A 24,606-nucleotide genomic window follows, 5' to 3' on the forward strand; every position below is an offset into this window, starting at 1 on the left:
GCTGCTGCATTTTATTAAGTCAGATTGTTGCTCATGTTAAATCTGTCTTGTTGTATTTTAGCACATTTCTATTTTCTCTTCTCTTAATTATAGTTTACCTGAATCTCCAATCACTGTTTCTGTTATAGAGGATTATAGAGTGAGATTAAATGATTTAAAACACAGTCTGTGTGTTTAAGGCTGATTAGCAAATGTTAGCATGCTAACACATGAAAAGATGAACATGGTAAATATTGTACCTGACCACAATAATCATTGTGAGCTTCTTAGCATGCTGGTGTTAGCACTTAGCTCAGCATGGCTGTAGACGATTTGCTTCTTATGTGGAAGCATATTTATCTACAGTATTTACAGAGGTCGTGTAAATTGTGTAATTTGCAGAAAGCATTAAATTAAATTAAATTAGTTCATGTCATCAGAAAGTCTTTTTGAAGCTGCAGATCTAGTGCAATAACGGCAACATTGTCAGCAACACAGTTATTCAGGCCGACATTCTGTTATCAGCCGTTAACAAAAGAATCTCAATATTAGTCAACCACCAAGCAGATGCTCCCATAAAGTAAATGCAATAAATCTGTTCCCACTCGAAGCCTGCTTAAAAGCATGTGCTCACAGGGAATATTTCATGCCCTCATCTCACTGTAATGCCGTGCAGAGTGCACAAGTGAGGCCAGCCTCTTTAAATACGTGCAGCGGACATCCCCGCCCCTTCATCGGGTCACAATAAGGATTCACAGACCCTGCTGACCTAACAGGGCTCGTCCTTCTGGCCTCCAGCAATTAGACTAATCCCACAGACAAGGAAACGGAGACAAAGGTTAAGAACACAGAGCAGGTCCTTGCATTTTGGAGAGATTTATGGCAAACAATAAACATGACACGAAGGGATTTAAACAGGAAAAAACCTGCAGAGTAAAGGATTTCTTGTAACGTTAATAACATGACTTTGCTTGTCATGTAATTATCATAAAGGTGTGAACCCGTCTTTAAAGCAGAGTCACTGATCAACACCTAAACATGACACATAACACACCCGATACCAACGGTGACTTTAGAACCTGTATTTCTCCTTTTAGCACTTGGTGGAAACAAACAAAAGGTAAATTAGGTCAAGTTAAAACCATCAAGTGAAGATATCATGTAGTGTCGTTCTCATCTCTTAGTTACACACACTGTCTGACCAGCACTGTGTGGTGTGTTTCTGCCAAGTTGGAAACTGGTCTGCGGCTAGTTGGTAAAGCCTCCATTCATTTATTTGTTGTGTTAGAAATGATCTATTGTTCTTCCTCCTCTGCCAAGGAGGTGATGTTTTCACCCCTGTCAGTTTGCTGGTTGGACTGTGAGCAAGATTACACTAAAGCTACTGGACAGATTACCACAAAACATGGTGGAAGGATGTGGTGTGTGTCAAATAAGTACCCATTACATCTTGGTGCGGATCAGGGATATAGGATTTCTTTTCATTGTTTTCTTCTTTAACATTGCGACAGAGGGCGTTTTTTATTTTTTACGTGCAGCTTGATTGAATTTAAGGGGACTGTTGGGACTTGTGTTCAGTTCTGTTTCATTTTTTCCCACGAGTAAATAAATATATTGCATAATCCAGATTATGCAAAAACTACTGGACATATGACTGTGTGCAGCTTGATTGAATCTGAGAGGACTGTTTGGGGGGGTATGCGCTCCACTTTGTGTCATTCGAGTTGACAAGGTTTTAAATGATGCACCGATACACAATCCACGTTTGATGTTAGGCCCCTTTTAATACTCCTGATCTGGTGGAACATCATACACTCAGGAGGGACCTCATCAAAGAGCGTCCATATCCGTCAGGTTGTGACAATGATCCAGCAGCTGCCCATTTAGACTCTGCTGCTCCCTGTCCCTGGTAACCCCCCCCCCGATGGGATGTGAGGTCTCGGGTTCTCTGAGCAACGTCAGACGGCAGCTTTCTGGTATCAGGGCCCTGCAGGGGTCTAATGGGGGTCACTCCAAATCTTACCATCTCCCATCGGAATAGCTGAGACGTTGCCCACCTCTGACAGGGATCAAGAAACAGGCTCGGTGTGAGTGCCGGCCGCGCTGTGGCCTCTCACTAATGTACTGCCATCGGAGAGCAGCTGTCTGAAGAGAGCCTGTTGCCGAGCAGATAAAGACGGTTCCGTGTGAGAGGCCGTGTGAGCATAAACACTGAACAGAGGTTGGGTTCACTGGCTTTGATGGTTGTGGCGTACGCATAGCTGCACCAGTGGTGGTCTTATCTGGAGTGGGTCTCAGTGGTGTGACCCAACGCTGACCCCCCCTCTCTGCCCCCTCCGTCTTGTGTAAAATGGAGGTTGAGCTGGCACCATCGGCCACTCTGAGATATTTGCAAGATTCCTCACAGTCCTCAAGTACGAAGATTTATGACTGAAACAGCAGCGGGCGTGTGTCCCGATGTCGGCCGGCTGCAGAGCTGGCACAGGGCGGGAGGCGAGCAGAACAAAGGTGTGACGACGTGCTCGTAGAATGACTCACACATGACTGGAAGAGGGTAATTTCTTTGTTTTAAAGATGAACCTTAACATGAAGTCGGTCATCCTCACCCAGTGGAGACCAAAATAAGTGGAGTCATGGGTAGTGACACCTCCAGCCCATGTGGAGATAATGCAGTCTGTGGAGATAATGCAGCCATCAATCAAAGAGGCTGCAGGAACACAGGGGGACCAGATCTATAACTTTAACTGGCAGATACTTTTATTGGGACATTGGGTGTTTGTATCACGCTTCATAGTTACTATTCCTCCTCTTTTATTTATTTGTTCATTCATTCTTCATGAATTCAAGCAGAAACCTGGTTCCACTCAGCCTGTGAGTGTGCGTGGCCTCGCTGACATCTCCCTAAAAATAGTGCCCACTAATCCTCGAGTCCCCTCTGAGAGGTACTCCACATTACCAGGGACTGATTCGCAGATCATGTGTGTCCAAAGCTATAAGAGACTAAGAGATTAAGGCTTTTAAATAAATATCTGCAGCCGTATTATTATTGGAGATGTTTAGATTTAGATGGGAGCATCTATGCTGACACACTGGTGTGTCAAAGTGAAGAGCAGGCAGGAATCCAGAGGCAGCAGTGGGACTTGTTGTCTCGAGCCTCCGTGCTGCGGTGCTGCACCCTCTGGTGGGATTGATGAACACAGCTTGTAGCAGCAGGCGCTCGTGTTGACAACTGCAGCAGCAACATGTTGAACCAGTGAGATCGTGTGTGTCGAAACCGACGCGGCAGGGGAGGTGTGCCGGCAGGGGCAGATTGAAACTGATCTGTGAGAGGTGATGTCTTAGTTCAAATCTGGTCATATTTGGAGCCTCGTTATTTCACAGGTCAAAGACAAAAAAGAAGTTAGCGCAGCTGGAACTGGAAAATAATTGTGGTTCTTAAGTAAAGTTCAAGTTTGCCAGCGTTTGGCAGATTGAGGGGAAACAAGCATTCAAACCTCCGCCAAGGCCCAACTGTTCGCATTTAAATTCGCTGGATCCCGATTTTTATTTGGATCTGCACCATTACAGAAACTCATAAATATCAGTCCCCTTAACAGATCAGATTTTTTTCATCAAGTCCCACGAATTATTCTCTGAGAAATAAACAAAAATGTTGAAAAATGTTCTATCTCACAATCTTAAAGAAAGGGAAAATAAATTCCTGGATTCGCCTCATGATCCGGACCAAAATCTAATGGGTTCTTTCCAGACACATATCACATCCTTCCAAGTTTCATGGTATTCTGTTTAGTTGTTTAGTCGTTATCCTGCTAACTAACACAAATAAACACATAGGAAAACAATCTCCTTGGTATGGGTAATAATAGAATTTTAAAAATACTTTATAATCTTATCTCGCTTTATCTCAGTCTAGTTATCTACGTCCACATACACTTTTAGTCTCCTTAACCATGAATCCTCGCCTCCTCCTTCTTTTCCATCTCTGGGCTTCTGTTTCATTTTAATTAAATCGTTTCCCTTCTTTTCAAAGACCGTTATAACACAGTTGCATTGCTCAGGGCTTTCCACTGCATGGTGATCAAATCTGACGCACCCCACTGGGAGGGACGAGGCTCAAATTAACCAACTGCCCCTCGGTCCACTGGGCTCCACCTCAGTTCCTTATCACAGGCGGCTATAAGTCATTTAAAGCACATAAGTTCTGCACGATGATCAGTGTGGCATGTGGAAGGGGACATAAATCGTGTTTGTGATTCACTTCAGCTGCAGATGGCTGATAACTGTGTGCCAGGTCTCCCTCTCGCCAACAGAATATACTGGGGGGGGGGGGCAGCAGATACTGGCAGGCTCCCCCTGTTGGGATTCTGTAAAAGGAGACCCAAGTGAAATGGACAGCTGAGCCAACACGCATGACTTGAACATCAACTGCGAGGCCTGCCCTCTGGTACCATCTCTAAATCGGTTTTCCTGTGGTTGGCGTGCTCTCTCTTGGGGAGAGGGTATTTCCCCCTTTAATAATCAAAATTCTAATGTGCCTCAGGAGAAAACCAGTCAGACCAGAGTACAAAACATTCCCAAACTATCAAATTAATAACAAATGCTGATTTGCTGATTCATGTTTCAGATGATCATTTTTGACAGTGAGATTCAACCAGTACAGAACATCTGTATTATTTTATTTTTCTCGTCTCACAAACTATAATGTTCTCAGTGAAGCATTACCAGGGTCTCAACAAGTAGTTTACACTTTTTAAGACCTTTTTAATGAATCAAATTTAAGACCTATATATGTCAAGGATGACGGATATGAAGGAGTCAAAGAATTACTTTCATTTCCCCATAATTGAAGATAAGCCTCGTTGAGAATATCCCTCAAAATGCCACGTTATCTGACAAAATAGTGTGTCCATTATATTTACAACAAATTTTGTAGCTTAACAGAAATAAATGAACATTAACATAACTAAGACCTACAACGTATTTAAGACCGAGCACATAATATATTGACTGGCCGCACCAAATTGCATCTACTCATAGATATCAGTCCCCTATGTCTGTTCAAGAGCCCTAAAATATTCCCGGGAAATCTGTAAAGATGTTAAAAATCGGTTTATCTCGCAATGTCAAAGAAAGTGATATTTAATGGGGTTTTTCTTGGCGTAAGTTCCGTGGAAATCGGTTCAGTAGTTTTTGTGTAATCTTAATGACAAACAACAACCAACCAACAGACAAACAAACAGACGGGAAAACATAACTTCCTTGGCGGAGGTAATAATCCCTGAATGCACTGACTCCATATTTATTCGGGACAAATAGACGAGACCACGGACTGGACAGCTTGTCTTTAATAAGACTTAAGATACTCCCACTGACCTTGTAACACACATCAAAATATATTTGTAGCATTTACACGCGTCAGCATTTCAAATACACATGAGTCCACGACGTCTCAATGCAAACGAGGGAAATGAGTCATGCTTGCACATGTGAAATACTGTTAAATAATGCAGTAAATCCCTGTTTTCAGGGATCTCACCTCGGATCACTTGTGATTTCTTAATTGTAAATGTTGCACAATCATTACATCCAATTCTGCATACAATCAATCTGAACATAAATGTGTATGTTTACACGCAGTAAGAAGCCGTTGCATGTGAGCTTACATTTCAAATCTCTCCAGATTTCTCAGTTTAACTTTACAAAAATCTGATACATGAAGCTTTTTACAGACCAGGATGTCGAATACCTGGGTTTTTACTGAAGCGTACTCAGAGCAGAGCAGCATCCAATGACTCCCTTTCATTCTGAAATCCACAGACTCTTTCCTCTGTCTGACAACACAAAAGTTCATTTACATTATTCACAAAAATGTACCCAGTCTTTTCATATTCCTCTTTCAGTTAAATAGCTAAAGACCAAAGAAATCAAATGCTTCTTTTTTTTCAGCTTATCATAATGATTACTCAGCTGTACTGTAATGTACAAAAGATGACACTGTGGAGTAATAAGGTGCCTGGAGTCGGTGCCACAAAGATCTTTACAAATGTTAACACTGATGCACCCGTGTTGCAACCTGCATCCTCTCCTTTCCTTGTCTCCTCCGTCCTCTGATGCTTGGTCATCATCTTCTGTGGCCACTTTATCTTCAGAGAAGTGTTCGCTCTTCCGAGCTGAGAAGAAGGTTGTTGATTGGCACAGGTCACGGGGGGGGCTCCCGCACCCCACGCCAGCAATGGCAGGGCTGCGAAAGGTCAGTGGCCTTGGGTGACGAGCCCTTCAACACTGGAACATGTCACAGGACCTCTGTGAGGGAGGCACAGAGTAGAGGGATCAGAAAGCAGCGCTGCAGCCAGTGAGGATTAATCAAAACTTGCAAGCTGGCACAATTTATAGCCAAATAACGGTCGTTAACCTGAGTAATGACGTGGACTGTGACCCTCTGACCCTCTGACGATGCTAAATGCAAAAGGATGTTGAACATGTTGCAGGAGGCATGAGCCCATTAATCTTTCCTGACTCTTTTACATGGGGGTAACGACCAGGCCTTGACCTCCTTTATCAAAATCAAATAGTCTAGAGTTTTAATATTCTCAATCATTAACGTCTTGTCAGGTCAAAGTCGTGTTAAGTATCATGAATTTTCAAGAGTGAAATGATCGGAGAGTTGAAAAGAGAAATCAAAAGCAAAACATATGATTTTAAGGAAGATGTGAGGAGGGTTTGCAAAGGTGACTGCCCTCCATTTACTTTACATGATCTTTATGACTGCTGACTTGTTTTCGGCGAACAGGTGAACGTTAAGATCTAAAAGGAAGAGAAAGAGTAGGCTGCTGCTGACGGTGTCGCTGGAGCTGGTTGAGTGAGGAGTGATATGGTGCTTAATTGCGTCGGGGTCTTGTTTCTAACCCCTGCCAGTGAAGCACTTGTGGATAGGGTCTCCTCGTCGCCTCAGCCATTCTAGGAATTCCTAACTGGGTTCAGGTCCAAGTAAGCGAGGCTGCTGAGTAAAAGCTGTCATCGGCATAAAGGTACGCCGCCTATCTTCACCCTTCCCTACACTATGTCTTCCATATTGCATCTCCACCCTCTTTGTTGGTGTTGTGTGGGGTTCCTCTGTGCCACGCCATCCTCCCCGCAGGAAGTACTCACTGTGACACGTTGAAGTATAAGTTCAGTTTGCTTCGTGCCAAGGACAACAGCACTAACTATGGTACCCTGCATTGCAGACTTTATTGGGTAATGTGAACTTTGCCAAGTGTAAAACCAGCTCGGAGGAAATAAGCACACAAGCTTGTTGCCAGTGAACCTCAGTTCTGTCTGCAGCTACTTTTGTATTAGAGAAAACAGCCAATAGAGTGCATAAGCAGTTCCTTTCACTCAAAATGAATCTAATTGAGGATATTTTTTTTAAGTTAAATTATCTCTGATTTAAATTTTTCTTTTACAGGCAAGTGAATATGGTTTGTGAATTTCCCCCCTAAGTATCAAACATTATAGCCAAAGCTAAAACCCTTTCTAAGCTACACTGTCTGGCTTTTTACTTTGTAAAACTCTTATTAACAATATTATGAAAGTTTATTTTATCAATGATACATAAGTCATGCATTTATTGTCTGTGAGACCATTATTAGCTCAGGTAGAAGCTAATGCTTCTTTAGTTCATCCAAAAGGTTGCTGCTAAACTAGAAAAGCCTCAGCTTTTAACTGCTAATAGCAAGCGAAAAAGCCACATGCTGTTAACTTTAAGATTCAGATTTACAGTCATGGTTTTTATAAGGAACCTTTTGCCTAAAAATTGGTGAGAAAATCATCCCAATTAGCTTAGCGTAGCATTAGCGTGACCAAAAAAAGCTAGCCTAGCTGGAGATAAAAAAACATCTTACCTGCCAGCACCTCTTATATTAACAAATTAACACACTTTATCTTGTTTTGTTTCATCTGTACAAAATGGCAAAGCTAAGCTTATCACCAAAGCTTCATGTTTTTAGTGCAGACATGAGAGGATACATCCTAACAAAGTAGCAGAATAAAAAATCGTAGCTAGATCAGATCTTTCTTGCACAGAGCCCACCTGTAGTGGAACACCTGAACATCTTAGACCCAACAAATTGTTGTTGGTGTGTTTTTTTTTCAGAGCTTTTATTCTTCATTTCTTCTTGATCATTTTAGCATATTAAAGGTCTAAAGTCTTGAACAATGTGTAGTTTTATATTATAGCCAGTGCCACTCTTGTGTATCGTATGGCCGAACCTTACCTGCAACATGCTGCGGCTTCATGGGGCCGGCCTTCTTCATGAACGACTCCTCACTTTCAAACGTGAGTATCGGCTCAGTGGCCATGCTGGTCTGGGAACTATCCCGCGATCCGTTAGTGGTGTTGCCGTGGTTGGCGAGGTGGAGGATATCTTCAAAGTGGGAGGTGTCTCCTTTAGTGGAGATGCCGTTCTCATGTCTCATAGACTGGAGCCCGTTGACCACTTGGACTGAAGGGCTGCTGGTGAGAGGGGACACAGAGCAGAGCGTGGTTGTAGTTATGATGCGTCAGAATGACTCAATACAACCGATGAGTCACTCCACTGCTGTCCAAGTACAGAAGTCCTTCAAAATTTACCCCAAGAGGTCTCAAATACAAAGAATACACATTTCAAGTAACATCCTTCTCCCAGTATTACAATGGTTTACTGTGGGCCTGGATCCTGTGGCTCCTTGTATTTTCCGTTGAGGTTTACAACAATGCGAAAACCACCTAGACTTGATTAGGAGTCAGCTCCCGGCTTGGTTTTCTGGCACACAAGCTTTATACCGTTCATGGTGGTCCTGCATTCACATCCGTACAGAGAAACTGTCACTTTGATCTAAAAAGAGTAAAAGTTGTACCTTTCATTGACATTAGTTTGTCCATTTTCTGTCTTGTTATTGGGGACAGTGACCTCTGGCTTTGGCTGGTAGTCAGCAACTAGAGAAAAAATTAAAAACAGCCATTTATTCAGTGCGAACCACACACACCAACATGATCACATACATTCAACAACACCCCCCCACCCCCCCCACCCTATCAGCATGCTCAACCACAGGGTGACAAACTCCACAAATGATCAACCTTGGGCTTTGTTCAAGCTAATTTTAACATTCAGGACAGGGATGCTAAATTGCCCTGGGACAAACTTTCTATGTAGAACAGATCCCCCCTGACTCAGCTCCACTGAGGCCATGACTGTGGTTCAGACAGAGCCCCACACCCCTGAGCAGAATGGAGGCGTGCCTGCCAGGCCTCGAACCACATCAGTGACTCGCTAATGTCTTCCACAATTCACCAGTTTATCTCGCAGACCACAATGAGCGCCCTCGTCTTACTCATGTACTGTACGTGACGTGGAACCTTAGATGAGGACGGTGCTCAAGTTATTTACTTGGAACATGAATTGTTCCACAATTTGTAGGGAGAGGATATATGGGGAAAGTATATTTTATCATCTGTGTTGAAAGTAAATGTTTGTTAACGTCTCGAGACCGGGAGCCCACTCTTCCTTTCTGCTCCCTCAGTCCCAATACTTCAACGAAAAGCAAGAACACATGGGCCCCATTGTGCAAAGAAGAACTTTAAGTGCAGCTGTGCAGGATATGAGGCAGATATATAATTTAATAACCCATGTAGGCCCCAGTGTGACTCTGACTCACAAGGGAACTAAAGTACAACAAATAACCCGGGAGTTTGTTTATTCTAACATGTGGAAGAGGTAAAAATAAAAGAAAGATGCAGAGGAGAGGGAGGGCAGTTATGTGTTGCCAGCTGTCGCTCTAAAGGTGGGATAAGAATGAGTTCATGTGCAAAAACAGATGAACATTCAAACACAATCTTAAACGTACTATGTCGTTAATTTGGATTTTGCTAATTGGAGCATAAAGAGTTAGAAATCCACTTTAATGGAGGATAAATTAACCAAATATTGTAAATAATCACTGCAGATTAAGGGCTTGAGGTTGGTGATGATTTTCTTCCATCACTCCAGTCCTAACAGATGTTCTGCTTACCTTTGCTGCTCTCTGCTTCTTTGTCGTTGACATGTGCAAGTGGCGAGGACTTTGTTTCTTTCTGTGAAGACCAGAGATAATTTCAGTCATTTAAAAAAATTGAACTGATAAATGTTAAAGCTTGATTTTGTTCAAACTGAACAACAACTGTACCTTCTCGCCTGCATCCGTCTTGCGGGTCCTCTTCATGATCTCATCCAGACGCTGAGAAAAGAAGAGAAGATGAATGAGTGTGTGTTTGTAGATTTTCTCTGATGATTAGTGACACCAACACAGTAAGGGTTGTGTGTAGCTAAAAGTAAAGTAAAGTTTTCATTAAGCCAATCAGATATGGAAGTTGTTAGTGAAGTATCAACAACAAAATGTCTTTGCTTAACTTTGTAAAAAAAAAAGTGTGCAAGATGCAAGATGCGCCCACACACCTTGTTGGACTGCTTTGGTCTGAAAATTAAAACTTGGGTCATTACTTCTCTTCAGCAGTGTAATATTATAGTTTATATATTATGATTTTGGTTATGACTTGACCTGGTCGATACGTGTGCATTATGCAAATGTTGGGCTTTGTGATGTCACATGACATGACGATTCTGTGGAACTATCAGCCGGATTACTGACAACATGTTTGCATAACTTTTACATGCACAAAAAAAAACTATAACACCCTCATGGAAAGAATTGTATACATATTGTCTCCTTTAAATGAATAAACTGAGACTCTCATGTCTTCAGGTGGAGGACTGTGTCAATAATGACGAAGCAGCACTTGTGTGTTCAGCTGCATCGACAGCGTAGGATGAGAGAACAGTGAATAGAAGGGGATGGATGATCAGACTGTGCTGAACTCACACACTGGGCCGCTGTGCGAGGCGTATTTGTATGCTCTGAGGGAGGTTTGATACAAGATGCGACCTTCATCTGAGGACACAGCGAGTCGGAGACAACTCGGCCATAACTGCAGCTGCCACTCATAAAATGTGAAGCATATTTAAGTTCCAAGGTTTTTCATGCATGGCTCAACATCTGGACTGGAGAATCTTGTTGTCTAATAAGTTGCCCCTCAGGACACTTTTAACCAACTAGAACAATTCTCTCAATTGAGGTGATAAGAAGAGTGGGCCAGTCTGTTTTGGTAGAATACAGTAACAGTGTATAGTACAGTGTGACTAAGCAGTGAGAACATGCTGTTCCTGTTGGCTAATTCCAGGATGAAGCCAGGCTTCGTTTCCCTGAGCCAGGCCTGGCAGGTCCAGATAAGAGCCTTTCACACAGAAGTTAGGGATGAGGAAAGAAAGAAAGCTAACACACACACACACACACACAGAGGCGTGAGTTAACTGTAGATATGGGTGGGATCATTGAGTAGAAGGCAGTGTGGTCACATAAAGTAACTGAGCAGCAGCAGCAGCAGCATCACACACGCACGTATGAGCACATGTGTGGAAAGATGTGCACAAATTCACATAGATGACCGGCACAGAAAGCCCTCTATTATTAGTGTTTATATTTAGCTTCACGCTCACACACTGTAAGCCATCTGAAATCGTGGCATGCCGACAGCTGATCCAGGATAAACCAAAAACATCATTCATCTTGGTTTCAAGGACTCATTTGGAAAGACAAACCACAGAATAGAATACCTCCACTGCGGAGCGCTCGCTGTAAAATGACAGCAGAATTAATTTGTGTTGCTGTGGGATGTGGGATGTTTAGATCAGTGCTGGCACTCGAACTATAAATTAAACAAAAAACTATTTAGAGGCAGTTTTTCCACTAAATAAATCTAAATTAGGATTTTTCTCCTCCTGCACCAAAGGTATCTTGTTTCTTGTCTATTAAGAAAGGAAATTTCCATTTTTTTATTGGTGACTTTAAAACCCAGCTGAAAGGACAGATGTCCTTCCCTACCTTTTTTCTCTCCAGCCTCTCCTGCTCCTCCTTCTGGAAGTGTTTCTCCCTCTCCAGACGCTGCTTCTCCGCCTCCTCCCGGGCTTTAGCCTCAGCCTCCTCTTTCTGAAATAGACACAGGCGGGAATCCAACCACAATTTTAATGCTGGCAGAAGGAGGTGGGGGGACAACTTCAGCCAAAAGAACATGCCTTTTACGTAACAAGGGTGTGGCTGCTCCCTTTGCAATTGTTGTTTAGAGCCACAAAGGGGATATTTTCCTATAGCTTTGTGCCAAAAATATCTATTTTCAACATTTACAGCTTCGGAAGGCCCATTCACAGTGAAATACAATACTTGTGCCTTTGCATAATTACATTTGATCATGTTTAACCACAAACGCCATTTCTGTGAGCGACCACAAGGGGGTGACAAAGCGTAAGGGCTGAACACTGAACATTTACAGAGATAATAACGAGCCAGAGCATCAGGAAGATTCAATTATACTCATGCAGGTTATTTAGTAAACTGAAATGTAGGTTTGGATTTATATTTGCCGTCAGTGGACTTAAAAAACAAAACTGGATGTGTTTTTGGAAGAGCCTGTTATCACATGAGGTCAGCGTGAGGTGAACAGCTGAGCAGAGACAGTAAACAAGTGTCACTGAAAAACACCACAAACTGGTTGTTTACTAAAGATAGTGGAGAGTGTCGGTTTGTGGTGTGACGGGCAGAGAGCCTGGGACTGATGTAAGGATGCAGTGTGTGTGTGTGTGTGTCTGCGCGTGCGTGTGCGTGTGCGTGTGTGTGTGTGTGCCACAACTACTTCACCATACCTGTTTCTGCAGGCGCAGGTTCTCCTCCTGCTCGGCCTGGGCTCTCTCCTCGGCCTCCTTTTCATCCTGCAGCCGCTGGACTTCGTCTCTCTTCCGCTGCTCCTCCGCCATGGCGCGGGCCTCCTCCTCCCTGAGTTGCCTCTCCTCTGCCTCCCTGGCTATTCGCTCGACTCTCAGGACCCTGGAGACATCACAGACAAAGTTGAGAATAAGCATTTCAAACAAAAAACACGTACTAAACTTTCTGAGTGTGGTGAACAAATTTTAAATGATTCCATTGATGGGACATTTCCTCTTTAGTTTACACTACTCGTGTGCTCTGCTGAGCTGACACTCGAGCCCAAGCAGTAGGACCCAAACTTTTAAAGGGAATGGAAACAACTGGAAGTATGAGAGCCAACAAGTGATCACATCAATAGCCAAGCTGTAAATAGTGACTTGCTGTGGTTAGAATCAGCCAACAGGCTTTTTACAGTTATTTACATAGTCACAGACAGAGCTGAGTGAAGTTTTATTCAGACATTAATGTTCTGCGATGATGCATGAAGACTTCCTGATTGGTTTTACTAAATAAACTCAAAAGTAGGGCTTTGCATTTGAACAATATCAATGGTTATTGCAAAACCGCAGCATTCATCATTATCTGAGAGTTTAAAACCTCAGGAGCAAAAGTACTGACATTTACTGTGATAATTATCAACTGATGATCCAGCCCTAAAGGAAATATCTTTGTTGAGCAGCAGTGTATGCACCAATAACCATTTCACACTGGAATCACTTCAGAAAAATCACTTCACTCTTTGTCTGAGGGGAATGTTGCAAATTGGCATTTTAATACAGTTCACATTATATAACAATCTGCATTTGTGATGGCAGATTTAAAAAAAAGGAGCTTTAGGAAAACAGCCTGGGAATTACTTCCACACGTCGTGTTTAAGATTCACATCATATCTTGCAAAGTCAAAAATGCAGACGGACCGAGCAGCTCTGGCCTGTTCTGACCCGCTCTGTGTGTTGAAGTATATCAAAAACCCTCTGACCTCTCCTTCTCCTCCTGTTCGCGCCGCTCTTGCTCCTCCCTCTCCCTCTGCTCTCGGGCCTGCCGGCGTCTCTCCGCCAGGATGCGTGCCGCCTCCTCAGGGTCGTTGGTGCCCGCCATGGGCTTGCCTGAAGGAGAGGGCGTTGGCGACGCTGTGGAGGCAGAGGAAGCCGAGTGGCTCGGCTCAGGTGAGGCTCTGGCTGTGACTGGCGTGCTCGATGCGTGGGGTGAGGGAGCAGCTGAGGATACTACGATGGCAGGAACCACAGGGGAACCTAAGTTTGATTAAAGGAGAGGCAACATACATTAGGCAATGCAACTATTTGTGTCTCTCTACCAGTAAGGACTTTTAAAGTGGTACTTTTCTAAAAGAGGTTTCTATCGACCTTTATTAGTAGCACATTCAAACGCAGCCTTTTCCCTTCACATGCACCGTGAAACTGTTGGTCCATGGCAACTGGAAAATGTAAACAGCCATAGTTTCAGCCTAAGAACTTGGTAATTACATAATTAAGGGTGATTAGTGCAGCCTGTTAGTGTCGTGTGTGCAGAGTGAGGAGCTGTGTGTGGCTCCGTCAATACGCTCCCTTTGTTTTCATGCCTAATTAAGCGTGATGCTAATCTGTGTCTACTGCTCCTCGAAGAAGAAATACAGATTTTCCAGAGGCTCCTTTTTCCATTAGATCCTTTCTTCTATGACAGGAAAAGACCGAGGCCAGACAACAAAATGATATAAATACAGTACCACTCAGCCACAGAGGGAAGCTCCCCCAAATCCAGATGTTGTGTATCTCATGGTGGTGCGAATAGGACAGGTAGTCAAACTGGTAACCAAATCCAGATGTTCCATTATTAAGTAGTATACTTCATTAAACAAAGTATCTAAACACAGGTTTAATCAGGGGATGGATATGGATCGGTTATTATCATGAGACCTTAATATAAAATTTAAATAAAGTAATGAGAGGAGGTCAACATGGTGACACGTGACTCAGCTCCATGAAACTAACAGACAAACTAAAGCTGTTGTCAGACACGAAGTCTGGAAAATGTCTGGAAAATTGGGTCCAGACATTTTCCAGAGTTTGCCTTCACTTATGAAGAACGCAGCACGAGATATTCCAGGTCAGATGTGTTCACAACCACAGGAACAGGAAATTCAGACGAGGGGTGGCCCTTGAGTCGAGCATGTAGGAGTCAGGACATTTTGTACAAATTCAACTGCAGAAATCACATGATGTTTTCATTTTACTATGAACTGTGAACGACTTGATGGTTGATTAATGATCATTACTTTCTTAGGTACTCACTCTTTCTCTCCTCGGGGGTTCTGGGTCTGCGAGTCTCCCTCACTCTGTCAAGCGGGACAGGGGAGGAGGTCCGGTGGTCTATCCTGGCAGGGGTCCTGGCTCTTTTGGGCCGGGCCTTGGGAGTCGTCGGGCTTCCCCGTGTTGATGGAGGCTTGGGGGAGGCAGCCGGGCTGGGGGACGCCGTTCTGCCCTTGGGCGTGGCTGGGGATGACGGCCGCTGTCTTGATAATGGACTTGGACTGAAAGACAGGAAAACGTAAAGGGGTAAATAAAACCTGATGGGACATTATGTTTATGTTTGTTTAAAATGCCATGTGTCCTGAAAAAACCTGTTTTCAGCAAACAGGTTCGCACCGGACAAAGCACTCAAACATTGCATCATCCTGTAAAGTGCATTATCGGTCATCATCCTATGCAACACTTGGAGGGGAAATCCATTACGCTCAAGTAGGATTTCTTTTTTCCTTCAAGGCTCTGGTACCGACAGCTCTGCCGCCTTTTAGTTGAGTCAAAGAACTATATTTCCTTTTCTCCGCGCTTCTTCCTGCTCTTTCATGGATGTCATTTATTCCTGTGGCCTTGGGGATAAGAGAGGAAATGACCTTGTGTGTTGTGATCTTTCACTCAATGCTCACACAGTGCATGAAATACAGACGTGCACGTGGTCGCTCTGTTTAACTCCATCGCTGACCAGAAGTGAGCTGTGGGTCAAGGGGATATAAGGTCACTCTTGTTTACAACACAGTTTTAGAGTAGTGACTGGGTCGGTAAAATTTTTTTAAATATAAATAAAATGTCCTTGAATCCAAAGTCACATCTTCAGATCTTTAGTTTTTTTAGCACAAACAAACCAAAACCAAATAAAATTTTCTAGAATAACTGATTAACTCTCCTGTGATTAATCTACAGTCGTGCTGAAGAAAAAGTGCTGATTTATTCATAAATTGACAAAGAAAAGTTGTTTTAAAATAACTTAACCACAAAAAGATTTCTTTAATTAGTGGATATTATTGTAAAATTAATACTTATTTGGTGGTAAATATATAAAAAGTAAAGACAGAATAAATATTTTCTAGTTGTTATATTATGAACGAATTCAAAATAAATAAAACAATTGATCTAAATGTATTTTCATGTATAAAAAAAATAGTAAAAGTTTTTTTTTTATACCTTGGATCAGGTCTGTGTCTCATGCTCGGTAGAGACTGTCTCTTCTTCAGCACCTTCTCCTTAGTCAGCGCATTTTTCTCCTTCTCGTTCTCCCGTTCTTTGTCTCTCTTTTCTTTCTTGTTTTTATCCATCTGTACGACAAAAAGATAAAACAAACAAATTCAATTGGTTTCCATACATTTAGAAATGAATATTGAATCATAATAAAAACACAAGACAAGATTTTATAAAGATCGTTTTACATTAACAACAGGAAAAGAACAGAAAACTGAGTCTGGACTGAGATCATGTTTTGCTCTCTTCAGTAGTAAACACTTGTAAAACAGAATGTGCTGATTTACTTATCATGGGTCTCTAGATAGAGTCATATTCTGTTTCTAGCCCTGATGTAACTTTATGAAGACTGTGACTACACTGTGAGTGGAGAACATGTTAGACATGTTTCACAGTTAATCAGGCAGACGCACCGGTGTGGAGCTCCGTCTGCGTTGGCGCTGGGTGATGTCTGGTGTGCTGGACGTGACCCTCCAGCGGTCGGAGCAGCGATGGTGGGGCTGGTGGGCGCACAGGGTGAGGGGACTGGCCGAGGCCGAACGGGGGCAGAGAGGAGATTCTGAAGGGGAAGATGTTGTGAAGTTAAACCGTATTTTAACGTAGGTACTGTGAGGGAGAAATGAAATCAATGCTAATGCCTTTTTTTGTTTGTCAACTTACGACCATCTTTGCCATTGCTGAGGACACTGGCGGCGCTACGGCTTCTGGCGATGAAAGACAGTGTCGGCGTCATCAGCCGATCGACTATACTGCTCTCCCATGGACTCAGAGCAAGGCTGCGGGCTGCAGGTAGGACAAAAACATGAATTAATGTCAGTTTCAATTATCTTGAAAGATACGGCTTAAATGGTTGTGCTTAGGTGAACCGGAGCTGTTAGTACATCAGCCATCGACAAACCTGAAGAATTAGAGGGACTTGGAGGAAACTTTGCAATCTTCAATCCATTAATACCACAACATAGCACCAAAATGAAAATCAAAACCTTTTTCACCATGAAGGAAATTAAAAGAGACAGTTTGTCAAGGTAAGCCTGAAATGTAGCATGTGTCTAGAATCCCTAGACACCTGATCCAAGACACCAAATCCCAGTAAGACACCTCTGGGCTGCACAAAGAGATTATGAGAGGTGGAGAGGTGGAAAACAAGCCCAGTAAATGTGTCTATATAACCTTGAGCTGTACGGGTGCCACCCAAGAGAGAGGGCGATGTATTTGAAAAGCTTGTCTAGACAGCGAGTCAGTTATTTATAACCACAGCCTCCAGCACAGGAGCAGAGAGGACGATGAGTAAAGACTCATCAGTATTTATTCAGGAGAGACATTTTTCTTCTCTGGCTGTAAGGTGTTGTCACACGAGGACGACGTTTCACCGAATCATCCCGTGGTTAAGCAGTGGAGATAGAGGTGTGTGTGAGGCGGGGGATGGGGGGTGACAGGAGGAATAAAGCTGCTACCAATCTTTTTTCCAGCAGCACAGAGAAACAGTACCTGCTCCGGGGAGTTTTCAGAATACATTATCTCCTGGAAAACGCTGACTCACTGATTCACTTTCTAACTTTACTTTTTTCAAAACTCTACAGTTTCTCCAGCTTTGCAGGAGAACACAGAGACCTAGTTAACGTTAGACCTACATAAAGAGACCAGCTGCTTAAATCTGGAGCATAAAGACAGGTTGATTCTAGAGATGTTCAGATACCATTTTTCTATTCCTGTCAGAAAAATGATGCCAGCGTGTCAGGTGACACCGATCACATGCCGGTGCATTTAGAAAATTACCATGTAATAACCCTGTATGGTCATTGTTTTATGGCCTGGTTTAGTCATTACAGTTTTATCTGGGTGAAAATAATATTTAAAGAGTGGTATCTGATCTGTGAATATATTTGCATACTCACAGATGACTGAGGCATTTCTGGCACTGGTATAAGTATCGGAACATCTCCAGTCAATTTATATTCATATAATCACACCCACCACAATGTCAATCAATCCATACACAATTTAAGACATAGAAAAGATTCAGCATCCAGCATCCAGGGATGAAAATGAAACACAGAAGGATCCGTTTGTGCAAACACACCAGGAATGAAATGACCATCATCTCACAATGAACCAACCAAAGGATAGTAACAGACAGTAAAACAAAATATGAACACGGTACATAACCCATATCCACATATGAGGATGCAGAGCATGTCAAACGTGCCGAGCCCCGACCCAAATTATAGACCAAAATGGAAATGGATCAGCCATCAACCATCAAGCACAGGAGAGGGACTGAAATCAGAAAGGAGTAACTGAAAGGACAATGACGGACGGGGCCGGAGGTGTCGGCAGTGGCAGGATGATGGACACATTTAACGAGTGGAGGGAGGAGGGGGCATTCCAGATGTTGTCTTACTTCTGCCGGGGGAGTTCCAGAGCGTGGCGGAGGACTTGGACAGTCGCTTGTTTATAACAGAGTCCACGTGTTTGGGTAGGTTGACCGTTGACACAGAGCATCTGCCTATAGGAAGCCAAAAGAGCGCCACACAGATGTTCACACAGGTCACATGGTTGAGAGGAAGAGGAGGACCTTCTGTGGCGTCACGCTTCATGCTCAAATGATGCCTCCACAAACACACACCCACTCATTGTATAGGCAGTAACACTCTTGTATTTGAAATATGGGCAACCCCCATTAAAGCAAATTCTTCCACTGCTTCAAAGCACATACATTGTAAACACTGTGCATTGGCACCACTTCTTGACGGTGAAATCTTCTGTCAGTGAAGTCTTTGGATTATTCAGAGTAACCAGGAACATCGTATCCGGTGAGAACATGCTGCTAATAAATATTTTACAAGTCATCTTCCAAGCCAGTGAGCAGCACACTACGTTCAGTTCAACTCTACAGAGGGAAATGAGGTTGCTTTTTTTGTGGTAGGGGTGAAACAATCATTTTAAGGTTCATGCCTACGTGACAACAATTCAAATCATCAAAAGTATGTTAAATATTCTGAGGAAGAACCTTCACAAACCACCTTTTCAAGCCACTACACATGCCCCATGGAAACAAAACAAGTGATGGAGCAGCTGCTGGGAAACATGTTCTCATTTCAAGGCTGATGACGTTAACTGGTACTTCAGAAAAGAGCAAAATAATAAATCTTTGAAATCATCCGTCTGCAATACTTGCATCAATTCCCAGTTCCACATCCCTTTTATACACTGCGATCAAATGAGCGCTCTCTTTCCCTGGATGTCGTCAGACAGGATGTGATTCAGAGAGCGTCACAGTAATGAAGGCGTTAAATACGCACAAGACATGAAACAACACGCTCTAAGACTCCTATAGCATTTCCCTAAATAACAACTGTCGGCCGTTCCACTGCAGCCTCTTCACGCTGTCACGGTCTGACAGACGGCTGGCAAGAGAGGAAGGAGCGGAGAGATTGATTGGAGTGTCAATAATTCCCCGGGCATATGGCAGAGGCGATTACATGATGTAAGATGGAACAAGAGACTCTTCAGATTTGGACCTTGAGTCAAGAAGGATGGAACAAAGCATCCATCTATGCTCAGTCGATCAAGCTGCACTGTTAACACACCATTTCTGCAGCATTACCTCATATCTGCATCAGACTGGTCTCATCAGCTGTGAGGACATTTATCAGTTCAAATGAAGCTTTATTGGCCAACACTTGCTGCTGGTGGAGAGAGCCCTGCTTACTGCAGCTGTCGTAATAGAGCAGCTCAGTGCATTTGTGCAATCAATTCAGTCTGGTCAAGATAAGAGGCTAATGACTCTGGATGTTTGAGAGGTGAGCAGCAGTCTGCAGGCACGGAGCTGCAGCAGCTAACACATCGGAGGACATGTTGTGGTGAGGTTGGAGCAAAGGCAGTAGATTCAAACATAACAAAAGAAAACCTCCACTGATACACAGATCTGCATGAGAAGCTTTTATAAGACTCTGCTTCTGGCAGCGTTACAGGCCAAACCCAGCAGTAGGCATAAAATACTGTACACATAACATGGATATCTATTTTTCCGTTAGGTTTAAGAAACACACAACGAAATGGATTTTAGTATAAATCCCCACAAACAAGTGTTAATGTATTAATTTCAGGGTGAACTGCTTTAGCTCTACCCAAGGGCAGAGGGAGTGTGTCTAGGTTGGACTCACCTTCTTTCTGGCTGGAGTTCTGGCTGAGCGCACCGGCCCATGACCATCTCTGCTGGCGGATTTCTGCCCACGTCTTCTTGGTCGACCTGTGGATGGCTGCCTCGTAGCGTTCCTGGAGAGGAGCCAAGGACAGATATCATGTTGTCAAACTGTCAAGTGCTTTAAAGGCAACATGAAGGACACAGAACATTATTCAGCAGAAAAACCTTTATTTGCATCTGAACCTGCTTAGATATTCCAGTGCAGGGGGGTATTCATATTTCACCTCTTGCAACTACTACAGCATCACCTATTGAAGCGATTATTTAACAAACATACTTTGTTCTTCTCCAGTTTCTGCTTTTGCCTCTCCTCCAGGGCAGATCGCCGTTTTTCCGTCTTGATCCGCTGCTCCTCGAGCTTCCTGCGGCGCTCCTCCAGCTGCTGCTCCCTCAGCTGCCGGGCCTTCTCCTCTTTCTCCAGCCACTGGGACTTTTTGGCAGCTGGGATGGAAGAGACGACACGGTCAGGAGAGTAGGACTTTACCAAACAGGACAAAAGACGCCCTCAGCAAGTCCCCTGTCCTTTCTGAATAGGTAATAATACTCATCCTCTTTCAAAAGGTATTTGATTGAAAAGTCAGTTTGGTCTTGAAAGAGCAGTGTGATATCTGAAAACACACATTTGTCACGATAAATATCCAGAGAGTGAATCCCCTCTGAAGTTTACTGTCGCCCTTCACCTCCATCCCTTTTTGTGTTGGGAAAATAAATTCAATTACTTGACTTCTCCACAAAGTAGAGCATAATGCGACGTTAGATACAGTACTTCTGAGGTGACACTTTTATTCCACACTAATCGGATGAAGCCTGCGCGTCAGCTTCAATAAACCACACACACTTTGATATGGAAATGGACTCCTTGTCCCTGAGCCATTCAAAGAGGGGCGTAAAAGAAGCGTTTAGCAGCTGTTTGTTCACAACTCGCCGTGTTTCTTTAAACTACAAAGTAAAAAAAACTCCATGAAGAATCGGCCTCTGCAAAGGGGAGAGATTTAGTTCTCTAAAGCACGAGATGCAAATAAAAAAGGCAACTGGTTGTGGATTTCAGATCACGGTGATGGATCATTGCAGTGATGCAGGGGGAATTTATTGGGAGACGCACAGTTCGGCTTTTATCCGAGATGGAAACAAAAAGCTGAGTTATACCGAGGCGCTGGCTGCCAGCACCTTGCGGCAGAGAAAATATCTGCTGCAGTGCGTCTCTGCGCTCATCACATGCCGATGACCTCGATTTGAGAGACGCCACATGTTTACCTTCCTGTGATACAAAGCTTTATGGGAACTGTATGTGACGTGCGGTGGAAACGGCTTCTCGACTCACCCACTGTGCCGCCATGACAACAGAGGGGAGAGAAAACCACCAAACCCGCCCACAAATGCAACATTTAAAGGTTGCTAAGAGAGATCACATTTTTCCATCTACAGGGAAAACCTCAGATCGTGCATTTAGCGTAACAAGTCTGCATCTCTTCAAATCAGGTGTGTTGATATTTGCTGAATGAATATTTGAATTGGACTCGTTGTTTTGTTGTATTTTTCCAGAGTACAGCTGTAGAGTTACACCATGACACAAAGAGTCCGTAACCGCCCACAAATGCAACGTTTAAACGTCCTGCTCGTGATTTATATAATTTCTTTTCTCCGAGTGCCATAAATCTTCAGTCATTTAAGAATCGATTTCATGATAAACAAATATCTGAATATCTTACGCTGACCTGGCTTTAAGATACATTCCACAACTCCCTCCTGACTGTGATCAGTGCTGACACGTACCATCGGGACCCATGATCATTAAATAATCATGTAGGGGGCTGTTGTAATGCTGGTGTTTGAAGTATTTATACCATCCAGGCAGGGGAGTAGCTGCTGTGCAGTCGCAGGCGATTCTCTGATGCAACTCTCCCAAAGCTTGGTTTAAAAATAAGGATCCAATGAGACACAAGAAAGAAAATGTGGGGATTTTCTAATCCCGACACTACAGCCGAGGCCTGATAAGCCGAGTCCTCCTGACCACGATCTCTGTTAAGCTGATATCGTAAACACAAGCTTTGGCAGCATCTTATCTTTTATCCAAGTCTGAATGACGGTATTAAACAGGAGCCGTACCATCTGGCGCACCCTTGTGATCGCCCAATTAGTGTCAAACGCAAGTGTGTCAAACGCATCTTACTGCTGTGGAACACACAGTTGGATCAGAAAACACTGTGTTACAGTATGTATGCAAAGTGTATAATAGAAAAACTAGTTCAAATCCTGTGTCATGTGAGGACATTTATTAATACCATGAATTCCTTCTGTTTTGTTGGGAAATGTCCAAATGTGATAAATATAAATATCAGTGTTCATCAAATCAGTTAATTCTATGTTCCACTAAGTCAGTTTAACCATTTTTCCTGAACTCCAAGGTAAAGAAAAGAAAGATCTATCTGATTGTTAAGTTTTGACTGAGAATCTTTGTCCACGTGTATCTGGATTAAAACCTCTGAGAGGAGTAGTTTCTGCTTAACATCCAAACAAGTAAACACTCATTGACATATTTTCCTTCTCCGGGTTCAGAACATTTAAAACTATGTGATTTCCTTTTGGCAACACAAGATTTTTTTAGGTGTCAATTTCACGGCCATGATGAATTTGGCTGCAAGCGTCTCTGAAGCCTCAGGGAGACGATAATCACGGTGCTTTTGTGACATGTGGCTCAAACGTGTCATCTTCAAAAACAGAATCCAAAGAGTTCAGTGGTGTTTGCAGCCTGATCACGAGGATGAGGTTCAAACTCAGGTCATGCTACATCTTCTATTGATTAGCAACCAATAACATTGATTTACACATAGATGATTGGTTTAGTGATCACTCTATAGCTACATGAATTCATATGAAAACATTAATTATGATGTTATGAGAGGAAAGCTTACAATTAGTTGAAATAAAAGATAATTTGACACCAAGGAACAACATGAGGATTAAATCAATGAAACACTAGGGCTGGGTCATGTGACCAAAACTCTTTCATATTTACTTTATGATAAATCTATCAATCAAGTTTTAAAAAAAAACATGTTTGTGCTTTTTGTCTTTTTTAAAGCTTATATATATTTAAAATTTGCTCAGTTTTTTCTTTATCAGGGGACAAAATGTGAGAGTTGAGGTCAGAGCATGTAAATACATGTTTATCTGTATTTCACCAGTGGTTTCATTGGAAGAACTTATGCAACATTGGATCCATTAATCATTATTTCTGTATGTATGTGTTTTCTGTGCATTGCCCAGCTCTAGTTTAAACTACTGAAAGTCTTAACGTCAACACGAAACAGAATGATCAACAACATCACCACCACCACCACCATCACCATAACTACCACCACCACGTGCACGTGCCTGAGTGGCTTACCTTGTAACTTGCTGAGCTCTTCTGCAGGAGGAGGAGGAGGTGAGAGAGAAGACAGAGGCAACTGTCAATCATGCAAAGCAGTGCACGCCCAGCACGGAGCCGGGTGTTAATGTGACAGCCACGTGTTAAAAAACCAAAGAGCTGTAACTTCATCTGACACATGAAGACAGCTTTGTCAGTTGATGTGAAGACAGAGGGAAACTTTCCTATCAATCAGACTGATGGGTTTCATTTAGAGCCCGACCGATAAATCAGTTGGCTGATATGAGGCTTTCGCAGATTTATTAATATATTAATTATTTTCTTTATTAAAGTTCGCAATATCTTGTATTTGTTTTGTTTATAAATGTTTAGAATAATGTTTTGGGTTAAATGGTAAAATATCAAATCTCGTGATCAAGGTTTGATACCAGCATCTTAGGAATCATCTAATATTCTTTTTAAATATATATTGGATGATATACCATCACTCTCTATTATCTGTATCGGCCACAAGTTGATATTGGTCGGGCTCTAGATTTTAGATTGCAGAAGAAGGTTTGGTGCTTCGATGACTCATCGCTGTTAAAGGGGAAACATCTCAAAAAAAGTCCCGTGAGATTTCATTACGGCCACAAAAGGTTGAGTTTTTGTGAACGTGAGGAAAATCTCTAATTCAAATTATATATTTTAGTGCAGACGTGAGCATAAGCAATAAGTCAAACAAC

At 42.8% G+C, this 24,606-nt stretch overlaps 2 protein-coding genes across 6 annotated transcripts in view; both read right to left on the reverse strand.

The window, feature by feature from the left end:
- LOC118113339 (B-cell receptor CD22) overlaps nucleotides 1-24,606 on the reverse strand; it is a 1,629,935-nt gene that overhangs the window by 213,284 nt on the left and 1,392,045 nt on the right. The window lies entirely within an intron of this gene.
- Nucleotides 5,307-24,606, reverse strand: part of map7d1a (MAP7 domain containing 1a) — a 36,998-nt gene continuing 17,698 nt past the window's right edge. Inside the window, exons 4-19 of one of the 5 annotated variants that reach the window (XM_035163019.2) lie at nucleotides 23,900-23,920; nucleotides 20,789-20,952; nucleotides 20,471-20,582; nucleotides 18,706-18,810; nucleotides 16,965-17,087; nucleotides 16,718-16,863; nucleotides 16,251-16,381; nucleotides 15,081-15,319; nucleotides 13,772-14,045; nucleotides 12,732-12,912; nucleotides 11,917-12,021; nucleotides 10,165-10,215; nucleotides 10,012-10,072; nucleotides 8,857-8,935; nucleotides 8,235-8,470; nucleotides 5,307-6,282 (exon numbers count right to left, since the gene is read on the reverse strand). In XM_035163019.2, the coding sequence (XP_035018910.1) occupies nucleotides 6,272-6,282; nucleotides 8,235-8,470; nucleotides 8,857-8,935; nucleotides 10,012-10,072; nucleotides 10,165-10,215; nucleotides 11,917-12,021; nucleotides 12,732-12,912; nucleotides 13,772-14,045; nucleotides 15,081-15,319; nucleotides 16,251-16,381; nucleotides 16,718-16,863; nucleotides 16,965-17,087; nucleotides 18,706-18,810; nucleotides 20,471-20,582; nucleotides 20,789-20,952; nucleotides 23,900-23,920 (2,039 nt within the window). In that variant the 3' untranslated portion in view covers nucleotides 5,307-6,271. Of the gene's footprint in view, nucleotides 6,283-8,234; nucleotides 8,474-8,856; nucleotides 8,936-10,011; nucleotides 10,073-10,164; nucleotides 10,216-11,916; nucleotides 12,022-12,731; nucleotides 12,913-13,771; nucleotides 14,046-15,080; nucleotides 15,320-16,250; nucleotides 16,382-16,717; nucleotides 16,864-16,964; nucleotides 17,088-18,705; nucleotides 18,811-20,470; nucleotides 20,583-20,788; nucleotides 20,953-23,899; nucleotides 23,921-24,606 lie in introns of all 5 variants that reach the window. The other 4 variants (XM_035163018.2, XM_035163020.2, XM_035163021.2 and 1 more) reach the window with 4 other exon arrangements.

This window comes from Hippoglossus stenolepis, chromosome 8 (genome assembly GCF_022539355.2).
Source record: "Hippoglossus stenolepis isolate QCI-W04-F060 chromosome 8, HSTE1.2, whole genome shotgun sequence".
Classification (NCBI taxonomy): domain Eukaryota; kingdom Metazoa; phylum Chordata; class Actinopteri; order Pleuronectiformes; family Pleuronectidae; genus Hippoglossus; species Hippoglossus stenolepis.